At 47.9% G+C, this 18,179-nt stretch overlaps 1 protein-coding gene across 1 annotated transcript in view; it reads left to right on the top strand.

The window, feature by feature from the left end:
- Positions 1–18,179, top strand: part of LOC135057114 (uncharacterized) — a 123,909-nt gene that overhangs the window by 89,686 nt on the left and 16,044 nt on the right. The window contains 2 exon segments of the mRNA XM_063963013.1: positions 3,516–5,485; positions 8,144–8,194. Coding sequence (XP_063819083.1) covers positions 3,516–5,485; positions 8,144–8,194 — 2,021 coding nt within the window.

Below are 18,179 nucleotides of genomic sequence, written 5' to 3' on the forward strand. Positions count from 1 at the left end.
ACCTGGTTGTCAGTGCTCTGACTTTACATGACACTTAAGTATTCTACCTGCCTTTTTAGACAGTGCTAGTTAAGAAAGAGTGCATTTAGTCAGGGTTTTCTAGTACAATTACCCTGTGATATACATCCAGTTCTTACTGTGCAGTGTTATATCTATTGACTATATAGCTATATATATATATATATATATATATATATATATATATAAAAAACAAAACATGTCCGGCACTCACGCTTATCTGTATTAGTGAAAGTCTGGTGCACAACCTCTCCGTGGAGCATATGGATGAACGATGTTGGTGGCACTCAGTGACGAAAAAATCAGACGACAACCAACCTGGTTAACAGTCAACGTTTCGGGGACTGCTCCCCTTTATCAAGACACAACCAGCACCTCTGAAAACAACATACATAAATACTGACAATGAACTTACCAAACACCAATCCCGCCATTGTCCGTGCCCCCCGGACGCCCGACGATGACGTCATGCGCGCATCTGCGAGCACGCGGTCTCCGTCAGCCATGCGTGGCGCGCGGTCCCGCAGTGTGGTGTACATCGGGTGCCTAGCAACCATCGCCTGGCGCCGTGATAGGTTCTCTCTTCAGCACTATCAGACTGGCGTCAAAGACGTCTGACGCTGGGTAGTCACGTGCGGAAGGAGGTTCCGGGTTACCCTCGGCGATAGGTTGCCTAGCAACCCCCCAACACTGCGGACATGGCAGTAAATAATAATCTACATAAGTGAAAAAAAACCCAAGGCAAACAAAACATAAAGTGAGTGATACACTGAAACAAATAAAGCAATTAGTAAAACTGAAAAAAACACTAATAAAATAAATATATGAAGCACAAAGCTGCAGGTAAATCCTGATATTGCGCTGGCTGCTAAGGCATGTAATAGGACTGTATGGAAAAAAAATTTTTGAAAGTTAATAATAAACTGAATAGAAAACACAATCCTAACTATGTTATATAGTGTCCGCAATATCCGGACAATAAAAGATATACTGTATCTGTCCAGGTGGTGCGGATGACCTCAATAAGGCCCATAAAACATAACAAAAAATGACAGATTTATAGAAAACAATTGAAGCTGAGGGCTTCATTCAGTCCATCCGGCTGAACTGTTTGGAGTTTGTGGATCCACCATGTCTCTTTCTGGAGTAGAATTTTTCCTCTATCTCCTCCTCTCCTATTTGCAGGCACATGGTCGATCATCCTGTAACGAATGGTGGCCAATGAATGACCAAAGTTCTTGAAGTGTCTGGCCACTGGTAAGTCGCTGCCCTTACCCTCCAATGCTGCACGAATGCTGGATCTGTGTAGGGCTATTCGCTCTTTGAACTGCCGAATGCTTTTGCCTACGTATAGTCGGCCACATGGGCATTTGATGTAATACACAATAAACTTGCTGGTGCAGGTCAATGCGTGTCTAATCTTAAAGGATTTGCCCGATCTGGGATGTTGGAATTCATCACCTATCTCTAGACAACTGCACGTAGTGCACCCTGTGCACCTGTAGTTTCCAGGTTTACGAGTGAGGAAATGGGATGGTTTTGTTGGACCCATTTCCGATATATCGTTATGAACTACGATGTCCTTGATATTTCTGCCCCTTCTGTATGCGGCCATCAATGAACTGTCCTTTAGGACTCGTAAGTCCTTATCTCTAGAAATGATCGGCCAGATATTTTTGGCTTTTTTGGCCAGATGTTGACTTGCCGTGGTGAAGTCCTGCGTCCAAATCATCCTTTCTTTAGTGGACTTTGTCTCTTTATACGTTAATGCAATCTGCCGAGACGTCGACAGTGCTTTGGCTCTAGCTTTCTGTAGAGATTCCACAGAGTATCCGCGTGCTTGGAATTTCAAGGACATATTGTGGATCTGTAGACGAGCATCCTCTTCATTACTACAGATCCGTATAATTCTAAGGAACTGCGAATACGGTAAACTCCACTTTAGTGATTCCGGGTGATGGCTATTTGCTCTGAGTATCGTATTGCGATCAGTCGGTTTATAATAGATGCTGGTATTGATGTTATTAGCTTGATCCACAGAGATGGCCACGTCGAGGTAATGGATACTTTCAAAGCTACATTCGTACGTGAATTTGATGGCTGGATCCTTTGAATTCACTTCTTCCATCATGCAGATGAATTCCTGTTGAGAGCCAGACCAAATCAGTATGATATCGTCGATGTACCGACGGAACAGTGTGATTTTACTAGTAGTATCACTGGTATTGAAAAACAGATCTTGTTCTAGCTCACTCATAAACACGTTAGCGAAGCTGGGTGCCACGCAGGATCCCATGGCACATCCGGTTCGCTGACGGTAAACTTTTTTGTCAAAGAGGAAATAATTTCTCTTAAGGGTAAGACCCAAAAGAGTCAAAAAAAGTTTGACATCTGGGCCCTTATATTCCGAATGATTCGTGAGGAAGGTTTCCATGATCTGTAGGCCTCGATGGTGTGGGATACTGGTGTATAAATTGATAACATCAATAGTGCAGAGCAGATGTTTCGATGGTAAAGGAGACAGAGCTTGTAGTGTCAGAATCAGTGAAGTTGTATCTTTTAAACACAATGGTAATCCTTGAATAAGCGGTTGAAGGTAATAATCCAAATATTGAGCTAGATTATAGTATAGGGAATCCCTTGCTGCTATGATGGGACGACCAGGCGGGTTTTCAGCATCCTTGTGAAGTTTGGGTATGGTATAAAATACCGGGACAGCAGGCCAATCTGTGCTGAGAGCTTCTTTGGTATACGTAGTGATGTATTTATCCAACACAGCTTGTTGTAGTATGTTGTCCAATTCTGCCTTATAGGGCTTGGTGGGATCTTCTTGTAATAGTTCATATACCTCAGGATTATCCAATTGTCGATATGCTTCTGTTTTGTATGCACTGAGGTCTTGGATTACCACTCCGCCACCCTTATCCGCTGGCCTTATGGTGATGTCTGTGTAACTTCCAAGATTTTTTAAGGCTACGCGTTCCTTAAGGGAGAGGTTGTGTATACCTTTAAAAGCGTTAGGAGTGCATTCGTTAATGTAAGATTCCATACAGTTGGTGAATGTCTTAATGCTTTTATTCTGTGAAACCGGAACAAAAGTTGATTTCTTGGTCACCGGGACCGTGTCCATGGTGTCCTGCTTGTCTGTAAAATGTTCCTTCAATTTAATGCGTCGATTCAACTTAAATAAGTCGATCTTGTTGGTGAAGACGTCTGGCTTATTGGTGGGTACGAACGACAAACCCCTATTGAGGACAGATATTTCGTCTGCAGTAAGTACGCGGGAGGAAAGATTGAAAACTACGTTTTCTTTGGTGCCAGCTTTGATGGCTTCCCTTTTGTTTTGGCCCCCGCGGCGGGTTTGGGCTCTTTTGTAACCTCGTTTTTTGACCGAGTGTTCACACCCGTGGCTCGAGTTTTCTGTGTAGAAGTGGAAGCCCCTTCCGTATCACTTGAGGATAATACCGTGCTTGATTGGTCTGACTACTGCCATGTAGGGGTTTGTCGTTCGTACCCACCAATAAGCCAGACGTCTTCACCAACAAGATCGACTTATTTAAGTTGAATCGACGCATTAAATTGAAGGAACATTTTACAGACAAGCAGGACACCATGGACACGGTCCCGGTGACCAAGAAATCAACTTTTGTTCCGGTTTCACAGAATAAAAGCATTAAGACATTCACCAACTGTATGGAATCTTACATTAACGAATGCACTCCTAACGCTTTTAAAGGTATACACAACCTCTCCCTTAAGGAACGCGTAGCCTTAAAAAATCTTGGAAGTTACACAGACATCACCATAAGGCCAGCGGATAAGGGTGGCGGAGTGGTAATCCAAGACCTCAGTGCATACAAAACAGAAGCATATCGACAATTGGATAATCCTGAGGTATATGAACTATTACAAGAAGATCCCACCAAGCCCTATAAGGCAGAATTGGACAACATACTACAACAAGCTGTGTTGGATAAATACATCACTACGTATACCAAAGAAGCTCTCAGCACAGATTGGCCTGCTGTCCCGGTATTTTATACCATACCCAAACTTCACAAGGATGCTGAAAACCCGCCTGGTCGTCCCATCATAGCAGCAAGGGATTCCCTATACTATAATCTAGCTCAATATTTGGATTATTACCTTCAACCGCTTATTCAAGGATTACCATTGTGTTTAAAAGATACAACTTCACTGATTCTGACACTACAAGCTCTGTCTCCTTTACCATCGAAACATCTGCTCTGCACTATTGATGTTATCAATTTATACACCAGTATCCCACACCATCGAGGCCTACAGATCATGGAAACCTTCCTCACGAATCATTCGGAATATAAGGGCCCAGATGTCAAACTTTTTTTGACTCTTTTGGGTCTTACCCTTAAGAGAAATTATTTCCTCTTTGACAAAAAAGTTTACCGTCAGCGAACCGGATGTGCCATGGGATCCTGCGTGGCACCCAGCTTCGCTAACGTGTTTATGAGTGAGCTAGAACAAGATCTGTTTTTCAATACCAGTGATACTACTAGTAAAATCACACTGTTCCGTCGGTACATCGACGATATCATACTGATTTGGTCTGGCTCTCAACAGGAATTCATCTGCATGATGGAAGAAGTGAATTCAAAGGATCCAGCCATCAAATTCACGTACGAATGTAGCTTTGAAAGTATCCATTACCTCGACGTGGCCATCTCTGTGGATCAAGCTAATAACATCAATACCAGCATCTATTATAAACCGACTGATCGCAATACGATACTCAGAGCAAATAGCCATCACCCGGAATCACTAAAGTGGAGTTTACCGTATTCGCAGTTCCTTAGAATTATACGGATCTGTAGTAATGAAGAGGATGCTCGTCTACAGATCCACAATATGTCCTTGAAATTCCAAGCACGCGGATACTCTGTGGAATCTCTACAGAAAGCTAGAGCCAAAGCACTGTCGACGTCTCGGCAGATTGCATTAACGTATAAAGAGACAAAGTCCACTAAAGAAAGGATGATTTGGACGCAGGACTTCACCACGGCAAGTCAACATCTGGCCAAAAAAGCCAAAAATATCTGGCCGATCATTTCTAGAGATAAGGACTTACGAGTCCTAAAGGACAGTTCATTGATGGCCGCATACAGAAGGGGCAGAAATATCAAGGACATCGTAGTTCATAACGATATATCGGAAATGGGTCCAACAAAACCATCCCATTTCCTCACTCGTAAACCTGGAAACTACAGGTGCACAGGGTGCACTACGTGCAGTTGTCTAGAGATAGGTGATGAATTCCAACATCCCAGATCGGGCAAATCCTTTAAGATTAGACACGCATTGACCTGCACCAGCAAGTTTATTGTGTATTACATCAAATGCCCATGTGGCCGACTATACGTAGGCAAAAGCATTCGGCAGTTCAAAGAGCGAATAGCCCTACACAGATCCAGCATTCGTGCAGCATTGGAGGGTAAGGGCAGCGACTTACCAGTGGCCAGACACTTCAAGAACTTTGGTCATTCATTGGCCACCATTCGTTACAGGATGATCGACCATGTGCCTGCAAATAGGAGAGGAGGAGATAGAGGAAAAATTCTACTCCAGAAAGAGACATGGTGGATCCACAAACTCCAAACAGTTCAGCCGGATGGACTGAATGAAGCCCTCAGCTTCAATTGTTTTCTATAAATCTGTCATTTTTTGTTATGTTTTATGGGCCTTATTGAGGTCATCCGCACCACCTGGACAGATACAGTATATCTTTTATTGTCCGGATATTGCGGACACTATATAACATAGTTAGGATTGTGTTTTCTATTCAGTTTATTATTAACTTTCAAAAAAATTTTTTCCATACAGTCCTATTACATGCCTTAGCAGCCAGCGCAATATCAGGATTTACCTGCAGCTTTGTGCTTCATATATTTATTTTATTAGTGTTTTTTTCAGTTTTACTAATTGCTTTATTTGTTTCAGTGTATCACTCACTTTATGTTTTGTTTGCCTTGGGTTTTTTTTCACTTATGTAGATTATTATTTACTGCCATGTCCGCAGTGTTGGGGGGTTGCTAGGCAACCTATCGCCGAGGGTAACCCGGAACCTCCTTCCGCACGTGACTACCCAGCGTCAGACGTCTTTGACGCCAGTCTGATAGTGCTGAAGAGAGAACCTATCACGGCGCCAGGCGATGGTTGCTAGGCACCCGATGTACACCACACTGCGGGACCGCGCGCCACGCATGGCTGACGGAGACCGCGTGCTCGCAGATGCGCGCATGACGTCATCGTCGGGCGTCCGGGGGGCACGGACAATGGCGGGATTGGTGTTTGGTAAGTTCATTGTCAGTATTTATGTATGTTGTTTTCAGAGGTGCTGGTTGTGTCTTGATAAAGGGGAGCAGTCCCCGAAACGTTGACTGTTAACCAGGTTGGTTGTCGTCTGATTTTTTCGTCACTGAGTGCCACCAACATCGTTCATCTATATATATATATATATATATATATATATATATATATATATATAAGCTAGTCCAGTGCAGTATTATTGTTAGTAATAACGTCTGCATTGTACAGACTGTGACTATATGTGTGTACATTAGATAGCTGAGTGGTGTCCATTTCGTGTCTTTCACTCAACTTGCTATCCCTATATTCTATTACCTGAGGGGGCTTGGTGCGTCAGGTTTTATATTGATATAGGATTTTCACAAAGATATACTTTAATATGTATTTTTCTCTGTGATTTAGTCACCATATCTCTCCTTTATCTCTGCTAGTGCTGACTACATTGCGCAGGGGTTTGGGTAAGAGGTATTGTGCTGCTGCCAATTGTACTGTGTTACCTGATACTGCAAGTTATATCATGTCTGCTTCTGAGGGTAACGGTTCTGGGGCTGAACACACTGCCGGTGTTGCTGAAGCCACAGATCCCTATGAGGAGAATATAGCAGCTGTGGGCTCTGGTTCTGGAGGCTCCTTGCCCCCCCAGTGGGACCTTGGCAACGGAGGTACATAATGACCCACCATGGGCTGCTTTTTCCATGCTTCTATATACGCTAGTTAATAAACTAACACCCCCTATGGGACCCTCAATGCCGGTACAACCGTGTGTGGTCCCTGCAGCTAACCCGCCATGGTCGGACGATTTATCTGCTCAATTGAAGAAGTTGAACAAGTCCCTGACTACTAAAAAGTCTGACCATCGCTCGCCTAAGTCCAAGAGGTCCTCTAAGCAAGCGTTTGTCTCCTCACAATCCACTGCTGTCACTGACACCTCGTCTGATGAAGACGGCACTTACACTGACCCCACAGGTTCTGACTCAGATACTGCTGATGGGGAGGGTAGTTTACATGTGGATGTTCCTGATCTTTTGGAGACTATTAAATTAATTCTACAGATTACGGATGATCCCGAGCCATCCGTCCCTCCTAAGAAACCAGATAGGTTCAAGCGTCAGTAGGTGGTTAAACAAGTTTTACCTCACTCTGATCACCTAGTGGATATACGTCGGGAACCCTGGGAAAACCCGGGTATGAAGTTTGTGCCTCAAAAGAAGATGCTGACCCACTATCCCCTCGCACCAGAGCTGTCTTGGGAAACGCCTCCACCAGTAGACTCAGATGTGGCTAGGATGGTGGTTTCCTCAGCTCTACCTGTCACTACCGTCACGTCTCTAAAAGAGCCTATGGATAAACGTGTAGAGAGTTGTCTTAAAGCGATTTACACCCTCACGGGTGCTGCACAAAGACCCACTATTGCAGCAACATGGGCTGCAGAGGCTATTGAAGCATTGGTCTTGGAGTTAGAAGCTGAAATCTCTTCTGACCATGCTAGACAATGCTTGTCATATATTGTCACAGCTTCTCGCTATACTAAAGAGGCGGCTTCTGATGCCGGTATCTTAGTAGCCAAGGCCTCTACTACGTCAGTCCTGACTCGCCGGATATTGTGGCTGAGATCATGGTCTGTGGATCTGGACTTTAGAAAAACCCTGGAGATATTCTGTTTGGGGAAGACTTAAATAAGATAGTGGCTGACTTGGATACTGCCAAAACTGTCTGTCTGCCAAGTACCGCTCCTTCTGTGTCGAAGGCTAAAGGTACTTCCTTTCGCCCCTTCATCCTTCAGGTGAAGCAAAAGCTCAGGCGTACAACAAGCAGGCCTGCACTTCCAAACCTGGTAAGCCAAAGCCAAAAAGAGCCTGGGCGGCCCGTCAGCCAGCTTCCAAGGCCGATAAGCCTGCCGCATGACGGAGCGGGCCTCCCCCTGGGTATACCTAGGAATAGTTGAAGACCACTTCAGATGCCTGGGTACGGGAAGTCGTCCCTCGAGGTTATGCCAAAGCCTTCAAAAACCGACCCCCTCATCGATTTTGCCAGACAGATGTCCCGTTGGCCCAGGCATAGGCAAACACTCTGCATTCGGTGGTACAGACCCTCCTGGATACAGGAGTGGTAGTACAGGTGCATCTTGCGCAGAGGGGCCAGGGGTACTATTCTCCGCTGTTTCTAGTCCCAAAACCGAATGGGTCCTCCCGGCCCATTCTCAACCTCAAGGCATTGAACAGGTTTGTGAAGGGCTCCAAGTTCCGTATGGAAACCCTTCGCTCTATAGTTCTGGCCTTGGAACCTGGGGACTACATTGTCTCCCTGGACATACAGGATGCTTACCTGCATATTCCTAAAGCAGCGTCTCATCAGCAATACCTGCGGTTTGCTATTGGCAACCTCCATTACCAGTTTTGGGTGTTACCTTTTGGTTTAACAATGGCTCCGCTAGTCTTCACCAAAGTTATGGCGGTGATGACGGTGGTACTTCGCCGTCAAGGGGTCAGGATACTGCCGTATCTGGACGACTTGTTAATCCTGGCAAATTCCCCAGAACTACTACATCATCTAGATATGACGGTCCGGTTTCTACAAGTCCACGGGTGGCTCATCAACTGTAAGAAATCCTCCCTGATCCCTGCTCAGAGCATGGTGCATCTGAGAGCGCTATTGGACACTCACAACCAGAGGTTGTTCTTGTGTCAGGAGAAAGTCCTGAAGCTTCAGGACAGGATTCATTGCTTCCTTTCTCGTCCGCAAGTGTCGATACATTCGGCGATGCAGGTGCTGGGCCTCATGGTATCAGCATTCGACATGGTGGAGTATGCTCAATTCCATTCTCGCCCCCTCCAGAGGCTGATTCTAGCCAAGTGGGACGGCCTGCCTCACCGGATCAGGTCTCAAATGATCTCATTGACTCCGGAGGTCCGTCTGTTGCTGCTCTGGTGGCTCCAGGACCAACAATTGTGCAAGGGCCGTCCCTTCTGGATATCCAACTGGGTCCTGTTGATGACAGATGCCAGTCTAAGAGGTTGGGGTGCGGTGCTGGAGCAACACTCCCTTCAGGGTCGGTGGACCAAGGAGGAGTCCCTCCTCTCAATCAACATTCTGAAATTGCGGGCGGTCTTCAATGCATTGAACCTAGCCCAGCATTTAATTCACAACCGTCCTGTTCAAGTGCAGTCGGACAACGCCACCACAGTGGCTTACGTAAATCATCAAGGCGGCACTCGAAGCCGTCTGGCAATGAAGGAAGTCTCACGGATTCTACATTGGGCGGAACGCCATCTACCGGCCATATCGGCAATCTTCATTCCGGAAGTCCTGAATTGGGAAGCGGACTTTCTCAGTCATCAGGACGTACATGCCGGCGAGTGGGGCCTCCATCCAGAAGTGTTTCAACTCCTAGTGGAAAAGTGGGGTCTTCCAGACGTAGATCTGATGGCGTCTTGACACAATCACAAGGGTCCGGTCTTCAGAGCAAGGACAAGGGATCCTCAAGCAGCATTCGTGGATGCGCTAGCAGTGTCGTGGAGGTTTCGGCTGCCGTACGTGTTCCCTCCGGTGTCACTCCTGCCCAGGGTACTTCGGAAGTTCAAGCAAGAAAAAGGAATTCTGCTTTTCATAGCTCCAGCGTGGCCCAGACGGCACTGGTTCTCAGATCTGCAGGGCCTATCTTCAGAGCGTCCAATTCTGCTTCCACAATGCCCAGACCTCCTCGTTCAGGGCCCCTGTGTCTACCAGGACCTAGCCCGGCTGTCTTTGACGGCGTGGCTCTTGAAGCTTCCGTCTTAAGAGCTAAAGGGTTTTCTGAGGCGGTCATTCAAACTATGTTTCGGGCCTGGAAACCGGCTTCGGCTCGGATTTACTAATAGGGTCTGGCATTCTTACTTTGTATGGTGCGCATCTAACGATTATGACGCTTCCAAGTTTAATATAGCCAAGTTGTTGGCTTTTCTTCAGCAGGGCCTGGACTTAGGCCTACGTCTAGCCTCCCTCAGGGTTCATATTTCTGCCTTGTCGGTGTGGTTTCAGAGAAAAATTGCGACCTTACCTGATGTGCATACCTTTGCTCAGGGTGTGTTGCGTATCCAACTTCCCTATGTCCCGCCTGTGGCTCCTTGGGACTTGTCGTAGTTTTGGAGGCGTTACAAGAGTCTCCGTTTGAACCTCTTGGTTCAGCTGATCTTAAGTGGCTTTCCCTTAAGGTGGTGTTTCTGCTGGCTATTGCTTCAGCTAGAACAGTGTCGGATTTGGGTGCCTTGTCCTGTAGTTCCCCATATCTGATATTTCACCGTGACAGGCCGGTTCTTAGGACTCGTCCCGGATATTTACCTAAGGTGGTTTCCTCGTTCCACCTTAACCAGGAGATTGTGGTTTCGGCACTTGTTTCTCCTGATCTGTCTCCCAAAGAGAAGTCTTTGGATGTGGTACGGGCTCTCCGTATCTGTGAAGAGAACTGCTTCCATTAGGAAATCTAATTATCTCTTTGTACTGTTTGGATTTCACAAACGGGGCTGGCCTGCTTACAAGCAGACTTTGGCCAGATGGATTAGAATGGTGATTGCACATGCTTATGTGAGGGCTGGTCTGTCGGCTCCTGCTCACATTACGGCCCATTCTACTCGGTCTGTTGGACCTTTTTGGACGGCCTGCCGTGGTGCGACCCTTGAACAATTGTGCAAGGCGGATACGTGGTCTTCAGTGAACATGTTCATAAGGTTCTATGCCTTCGATACTTCGCTTCCCAGGATGCTTCCTTTAGACGCTGGGTTCTTGTGCCCACTACAGTGCGTCTCCTCCCATAAGGAACTGCTTTAGGACATCCCCAATGTCTATCCTTGTGGAGCCCAGTGTACCCCGCAGCAGAAAACGAGATTTATGGTAAGAACTTACCTTTGTTAAATCTTTTTCTGCGAGGTACACTGGGCTCCACAAGGCGCCCACCCTGATGCACTTAGCTTCTTTGGGTTGGTATGGCATTAGCCGCTGACACTTCTCCTGTCGTGAGAGTGTGGTGTATGTGGCTACTAACCGTTGTCGTCTCTTTTCCTGCTACTGCATTGGGCTGGTTAACTTAAAACTGAGCTCCTGTGCAGGGAGGCGGGGTTATAGAGGAGGGTGCTGTGCATTCTGGGAACAGTCAAAGCTTTGAGCCTGTTGGTGCCTCGGATCAAGATCCTGCTCTACACCCTCAATGTCTATCCTTGTGGAGCCCAGTGTACCTCGCAGAAAGTAATTTAACAAAGGTAAATTCTTACCATAAATCTCTTTTTCTCTGACGTCCTAGTGGATGCTGGGAACTCCGTAAGGACCATGGGGAATAGCGGCTCCGAAGGAGACTGGGCACAAAAGTAAAGCTTTAGGACTACCTGGTGTGCACTGGCTCCTCCCCCTATGACCCTCCTCCAAGCCTCAATTAGATTTTTGTGCCCGAACGAGAAGGGTGCACACTAGGGGCTCTCCTGAGCTGCTTAGTGAAAAGTTTAGTTTTAGGTTTTTTTATTTTCAGTGAGACCTGCTGGCAACAGGCTCACTGCATCGAGGGACTAAGGGGAGAAGAAGCGAACTCACCTGCGTGCAGAGTGGATTGGGCTTCTTAGGCTACTGGACACCATTAGCTCCAGAGGGATCGAACACAGGCCCAGCCATGGAGTCCGGTCCCAGAGCCGCGCCGCCGGCCCCCTTACAGAGCCAGAAGCAAGAAGAGGTCCGGAAAATCGGCGGCAGAAGACATCCTGTCTTCACCAAGGTAGCGCACAGCACTGCAGCTGTGCGCCATTGCTCCTCAGCACACTTCACACTTCGGTCACTGAGGGTGCAGGGCGCTAGGGGGGGGCGCCCTGAGCAGCAATAAAAACACCTTGGCTGGCAAAAATACATCACATATAGCCCCCAGGGCTATATGGATGAATTTTAACCCCTGCCAGATTACACTGAAAAGCGGGAGAAAAGGCCGCCGAGAAGGGGGCGGAGCCTATCTCCTCAGCACACTGGCGCCATTTTCCCTCACAGCTCCGTTGGAGGGAAGCTCCCTGGCTCTCCCCTGCAGTCACTACACTACAGAAAGGGTTAAAAAAGAGAGAGGGGCACTAATTAGGCGCAGTATTAACAATACAGCAGCTATAAGGGGAAAAACACTTATATAAGGTTATCCCTGTATATATATATATATATATATATATATATATATATAGCGCTCTGGTGTATGCTGGCAAACTCTCCCTCTGTCTCCCCAAAGGGCTAGTGGGGTCCTGTCCTCTATCAGAGCATTCCCTGTGTGTGTGCTGTGTGTCGGTACGTTTGTGTCGACATGTATGAGGAGGAAAATGATGTGGAGGCGGAGCAAATTGCCTGTAATAGTGATGTCACCCCCTAGGGGGTCGACACCTGAGTGGATGAACTGTTGGAAGGAATTACGTGACAGTGTCAGCTCTTTACAAAAGACAGTGGTTGACATGAGACAGCCGGCTACTCAGCTTGTGCCTGTCCAGACGTCTCGTAGGCCGTCAGGGGCTCTAAAGCGCCCGTTACCTCAGATGGCAGATACAGACGCCGACACGGATACTGACTCCAGTGTCGACGGTGAAGAGACAAATGTGACTTCCAGTAGGGCCACACGTTACATGATTGAGGCAATGAAAAATGTTTTACACATTTCTGATAATACGAGTACCACCAAAAGGGGTATTATGTTCGGTGAGGAAAAACTACCTGTAGTTTTCCTGAATCTGAGAAATTAAATGAGGTGTGTGATGAAGCGTGGGTTTCCCCCGATAAAAACTGATAATTTCTAAAAAGTTATTGGCATTATATCCTTTCCCGCCAGAGGTTAGGGTGCGTTGGGAAACACCCCCTAGGGTGGATAAAGCACTCACACGCTTGTCAAAACAAGGGCTCTACTCTCTACTGAGATGGCCGCCCTTAAGGATCCTGCTGATAGAAAGCAGGAGGGTATCCTAAAATGTATTTACACACATACTGGTGTTATACTGCTACCAGCAATCGCCTCAGCCTGGATGTGCAGTGCTGGGTTGGCGTGGTCGGATTCCCTGACTGAAAATATTGATACCCTAGATAGGGACAGTATATTATTGCCTATAGAGCATTTAAAAGATGCATTTCTATATATGCGTGATGCACAGCGGGATATTTGCCGACTGGCATCAAGAGTAAGTGCGCTGTCCATTTCTGCCAGAAGAGGGTTATGGACACGACAGTGGTCAGGTGATGCGGATTCCAAACGGCATATGGAAGTATTGCCTTATAAAGGGGAGGAGTTATTTGGGGTCGGTCTTTCAGACCTGGTGGCCACGGCAACAGCTGGGAAATCCACGTTTTTACCCCAGGTCGCCTCTCAACATAAGAAGACGCCGTATTATCAGGCGCAGTCCTTTCGTTCCCATAAGGGCAAGCGGGCAAAAGGTTCCTCATTTCTGCCCCGTGACAGAGGGAGAGGAAAAAGGCTGCAGAAATCAGCCAGTTCCCAGGAACAGAAGCCCTCTCCCGCCTCTGCCAAGCCCTCAGCATGACGCTGGGGCTTTATAAGCGGACTCAGGCACGGTGGGGGCCCGTCTCAAGAATTTCAGCGCGCAGTGGGCTCACTCGCAAGTAGACCCCTGGATCCTTCAGGTGGTATCTCAGGGGTACAAATTGGAATTCGAGACGTCTCCCCCTCGCCGTTTCCTAAAGTCGGCTTTACCGACGTCTCCCTCCGACAGGGAGGCAGTTTTGGAAGCCATTCACAAGCTGTATTCCCAGCAGGTGATAATCAAGGTACCCCTCCTGCAACAGGGAAAGGGGTATTATTCCACACTGTTGTGGTACCGAAGCCGGACGGCTCGGTGAGACCGATTTTAAATCTAAAATCTTTGAACACTTACATACAGAGGTTCAAATTCAAGATGGAGTCACTCAGAGCAGTGATTGCGAACCTGGAAGAAGGGGACTACATGGTGTCTCTGGACATCAAGGATGCTTACCTTCATGTCCCAATTTACCCTTCTCACCAAGGGTACCTCAGGTTTGTGGTACAGAACTGTCACTATCAGTTTCAGACGCTGCCATTTGGATGGTCCACGGCACCCCGGGTCTTTACCAAGGTAATGGCCGAAATGATGATACTCCTTCGAAGGAAGGGAGTTTTAGTTATCCCTTACTTGGACGATCTCCTGATAAGGGTAAGATCCAGGGAACAGTTGGAGGTCGGTGTAGCACTATCTCAGGTAGTGTTGCGGCAGCACGGTTGGATTCTCAATATTCCAAAATCGCAGCTGGTTCCGACGACTCGTCTTCTGTTCCTAGGGATGATCCTGGACACAGTTCAGAAAAAGGTGTTTCTCCCGGAGGAGAAAGCCAGGGAGTTATCCGAGCTAGTAAGGAACCTCCTAAAACCGAGCCAAGTCTCAGTGCATCAATGCACAAGGGTTCTGGGAAAAATGGTGGCTTCCTACGAAGCAATCCCATTCGGCAGATTCCACGCAAGAACTTTCCAGTGGGACCTGCTGGACAAATGGTCCGGGTCGCATCTTCAGATGCATCAGCGGATAACCCTGTCACCAAGGACAAGGGTGTCCCTCCTGTGGTGGTTGCAGAGTGCTCATCTTCTAGAGGGCCGCAGATTCGGCATTCAGGACTGGGTCCTGGTGACCACGGATGCCAGCCTGCGAGGCTGGGGAGCAGTCACACAGGGAAGGAATTTTCAGGGCTTATGGTCAAGCCTGGAGACATCACTTCACATAAATATCCTGGAGCTAAGGGCCATTTACAATGCTCTAAGCTTAGCAAGACCTCTGCTTCAAGGTCAGCCGGTGTTGATCCAGTCGGACAACATCACGGCAGTCACCCACGTAAACAGACAGGGTGGCACAAGAAGCAGGAGGGCAATGGCAGAAGCTGCAAGGATTCTTCGCTGGGCGGAAAATCATGTGATAGCACTGTCAGCAGTATTCATTCCGGGAGTGGACAACTGGGAAGCAGACTTCCTCAGCAGACACGACCTCCACCCGGGAGAGTGGGGACTTCACCCAGAAGTCTTCCACATGATTATAAACCGTTGGGAAAAACCAAAGGTGGACATGATGGCGTCCCGCCTCAACAAAAAACTCGACAGGTATTGCGCCAGGTCAAGGGACCCTCAGGCAATAGCTGTAGACGCTCTGGTAACACCGTGGGTGTACCAGTCAGTGTATGTGTTCCCTCCTCTGCCTCTCATACCCAAGGTACTGAGAATTATAAGATGGAGAGGAGTAAGCACTATATTCGTGGCTCCGGATTGGCTAAGAAGGACTTGGTACCCGGAACTTCAAGAGATGCTCACGGAGGATCCGTGGCCTCTACCTCTAAGAAGGGACCTGCTCCAGCAAGGACCCTGTCTGTTCCAAGACTTACCGCGGCTGCGTTTGACGGCATGGCGGTTGAACGCCGGATCTTGAAGGAAAAAGGCATTCCGGATGAAGTCATCCCTATCCTGATCAAAGCCAGGAAGGATGTAACCGCAAAACATTATCACCGCATTTGGCGAAAATATGTTGCGTGGTGCGAGGCCAGTAAGGCCCGACGGAGGAATTTCAACTGGGTCGATTCCTACATTTCCTGCAAACAGGAGTGTCTATGGGCCTGAAATTGGGGTCCATTAAGGTTCAAATTTCGGCCCTGTCAATTTTCTTCCAGAAAGAACTAGCTTCAGTCCCTGAAGTTCAGACGTTTGTAAAAGGGGTACTGCATATACAGCCTCCTTTTGTGCCTCCAGTGGCACCTTGGGATCTCAATGTAGTTTTTGGGTTCCAAAAGTCACATTGGTTTGAACCACTTAAATCTGTGGAGTTAAAATATCTCACATGGAAAGTGGTCATGCTGTTGGCCCTGGCCTGGGCCAGGCGCGTGTCAGAATTGGCGGCTTTATCCTGTAAAAGCCCTTATCTGATTTTCCATTCGGACAGGGCGGAATTGAGGACTCGTCCTCAGTTTCTCCCTAAGGTGGTTTCAGCGTTTCACCTGAACCAACCTATTGTGGTGCCTGCAGCTACTAGGGACTTGGAGGACCCCAAGTTGCTAGACGTTGTCAGGGCCCTGAAAATATATGTTTCCAGGACTGCTGGAGTCAGAAAATCTGACTCGCTGTTTATCCTGTATGCACCCAACAAGCTGGGTGCTCCTGCTTCTAAGCAGACTATTGCTCGTTGGATTTGTAGTACAATTCAGCTTGCACAATCTGTGGCAGGCCTGCCACAGCCAAAAATCTGTAAATGCCCACTCCACAAGGAAGGTGGGCTCATCTTGGGCGGCTGCCCGAGGAGTCTCGGCTTTACAACTTTGCCGAGCAGCTACTTGGTCAGGAGCAAATACGTTTGCAAAATTCTACAAATTTGATACCCTGGCTGAGGAGGACCTGGAGTTCTCTTATTCGGTGCTGCAGAGTCATCCGCACTCTCCCGCCCATTCGGGAGCTTTGGTATAATCCCCATGGTCCTTACGGAGTCCCCAGCATCCACTAGGACGTCAGAGAAAATAAGATTTTACTCACCGGTAAATCTATTTCTCGTAGTCCGTAGTGGATGCTGGGCGCCCATCCCAAGTGCGGATTATCTGCAATACTTGTACATAGTTATTGTAAAATAATCGGGTTATTGTTGTAGTGAGCCATCTTTTCGAGAGGCTCCTCTGTTATCATACTGTTAACTGGGTTCAGATCACAAGTTGTACGGTGTGATTGGTGTGGCTGGTATGAGTCTTACCCGGGATTCAAAAATCCTTCCTTATTGTGTACGCTCGTCCGGGCACAGTATCCTAACTGAGGCTTGGAGGAGGGTCATAGGGGGAGGAGCCAGTGCACACCAGGTAGTCCTAAAGCTTTACTTTTGTGCCCAGTCTCCTGCGGAGCCGCTATTCCCCATGGTCCTTACGGAGTTCCCAGCATCCACAACGGACTACGAGAAATAGATTTACCGGTGAGTAAAATCTTATTATTTGAATCCTCCTTCTCCAGTGAGATGCTCAGGTGCTACATGTGCGTCCTGCAGCAGGTCTCAGGAGGGTCCTTTCTCCCTGAATATCTAGTGCCGGATTTCTCACTAGGCACATGTCTAGGGGTGGCACAGCATCCCCCCACCCCCCAAACCAGAGGAGCAGCACAACAGTCCCCTCCCCTCTCCTCGTGGCTGGGCTAGCAGAGCGGGCAGTCACCCTGCCAGCACCATCAGCGCCGCCTGCTGACTGCAGCTGTTCGTCACCCACTGTGTCTGCCTCCTGCATGCCTCCCCCTTCCCGCATCCCCCCCCCCCCAATCCAGCCTTGGCTGCTGCCCTTCTTCTACCCATCTGTCTACTTCCTGTGGGTCGCACCCCCTCTGCAGCTACTTACTTGACACTGGGGAGAAAGAGCTGAGAGCCAAGGGACAGGAGCCAGCGCAGATGAGACACACAACTGGGACGCCTGGCCCATGCTAGCCCACGTCAGACCATTGGCAGCATGTGGGTTCAGATCTCACCTAACACCTAGCTTGGTTTTAAGGACAACAGACAAGAGAATGACACTCTCAGCTGCACAGTTTACTTCAACTCCGGCAGGTGTCCATACACTCAGACAATGCTGGTTCTGGGGACCATGGTCTCCACCTTCGATATGGTGGAGTACACACAATCTCACTCTAGATCTCTTCAGCACCAGATTCTGTCTCAATAGAACAGACAGCATCATAATCTCAAAACACAGACAGTGGTGTTGACAAAAGAGGTTCGGCTCTCTGTTGGGGACTGCGGATTTCCCACCTAAACAGGGGCCGCCCATTTTGGATCCCTCACTGGGTACAAGTCACCACAGATTCCAGCCTTCGTGGG

This window comes from Pseudophryne corroboree, chromosome 3, assembly GCF_028390025.1.
Source record: "Pseudophryne corroboree isolate aPseCor3 chromosome 3, aPseCor3.hap2, whole genome shotgun sequence".
In the NCBI taxonomy this organism is placed as follows: Eukaryota; Metazoa; Chordata; class Amphibia; order Anura; family Myobatrachidae; genus Pseudophryne; species Pseudophryne corroboree.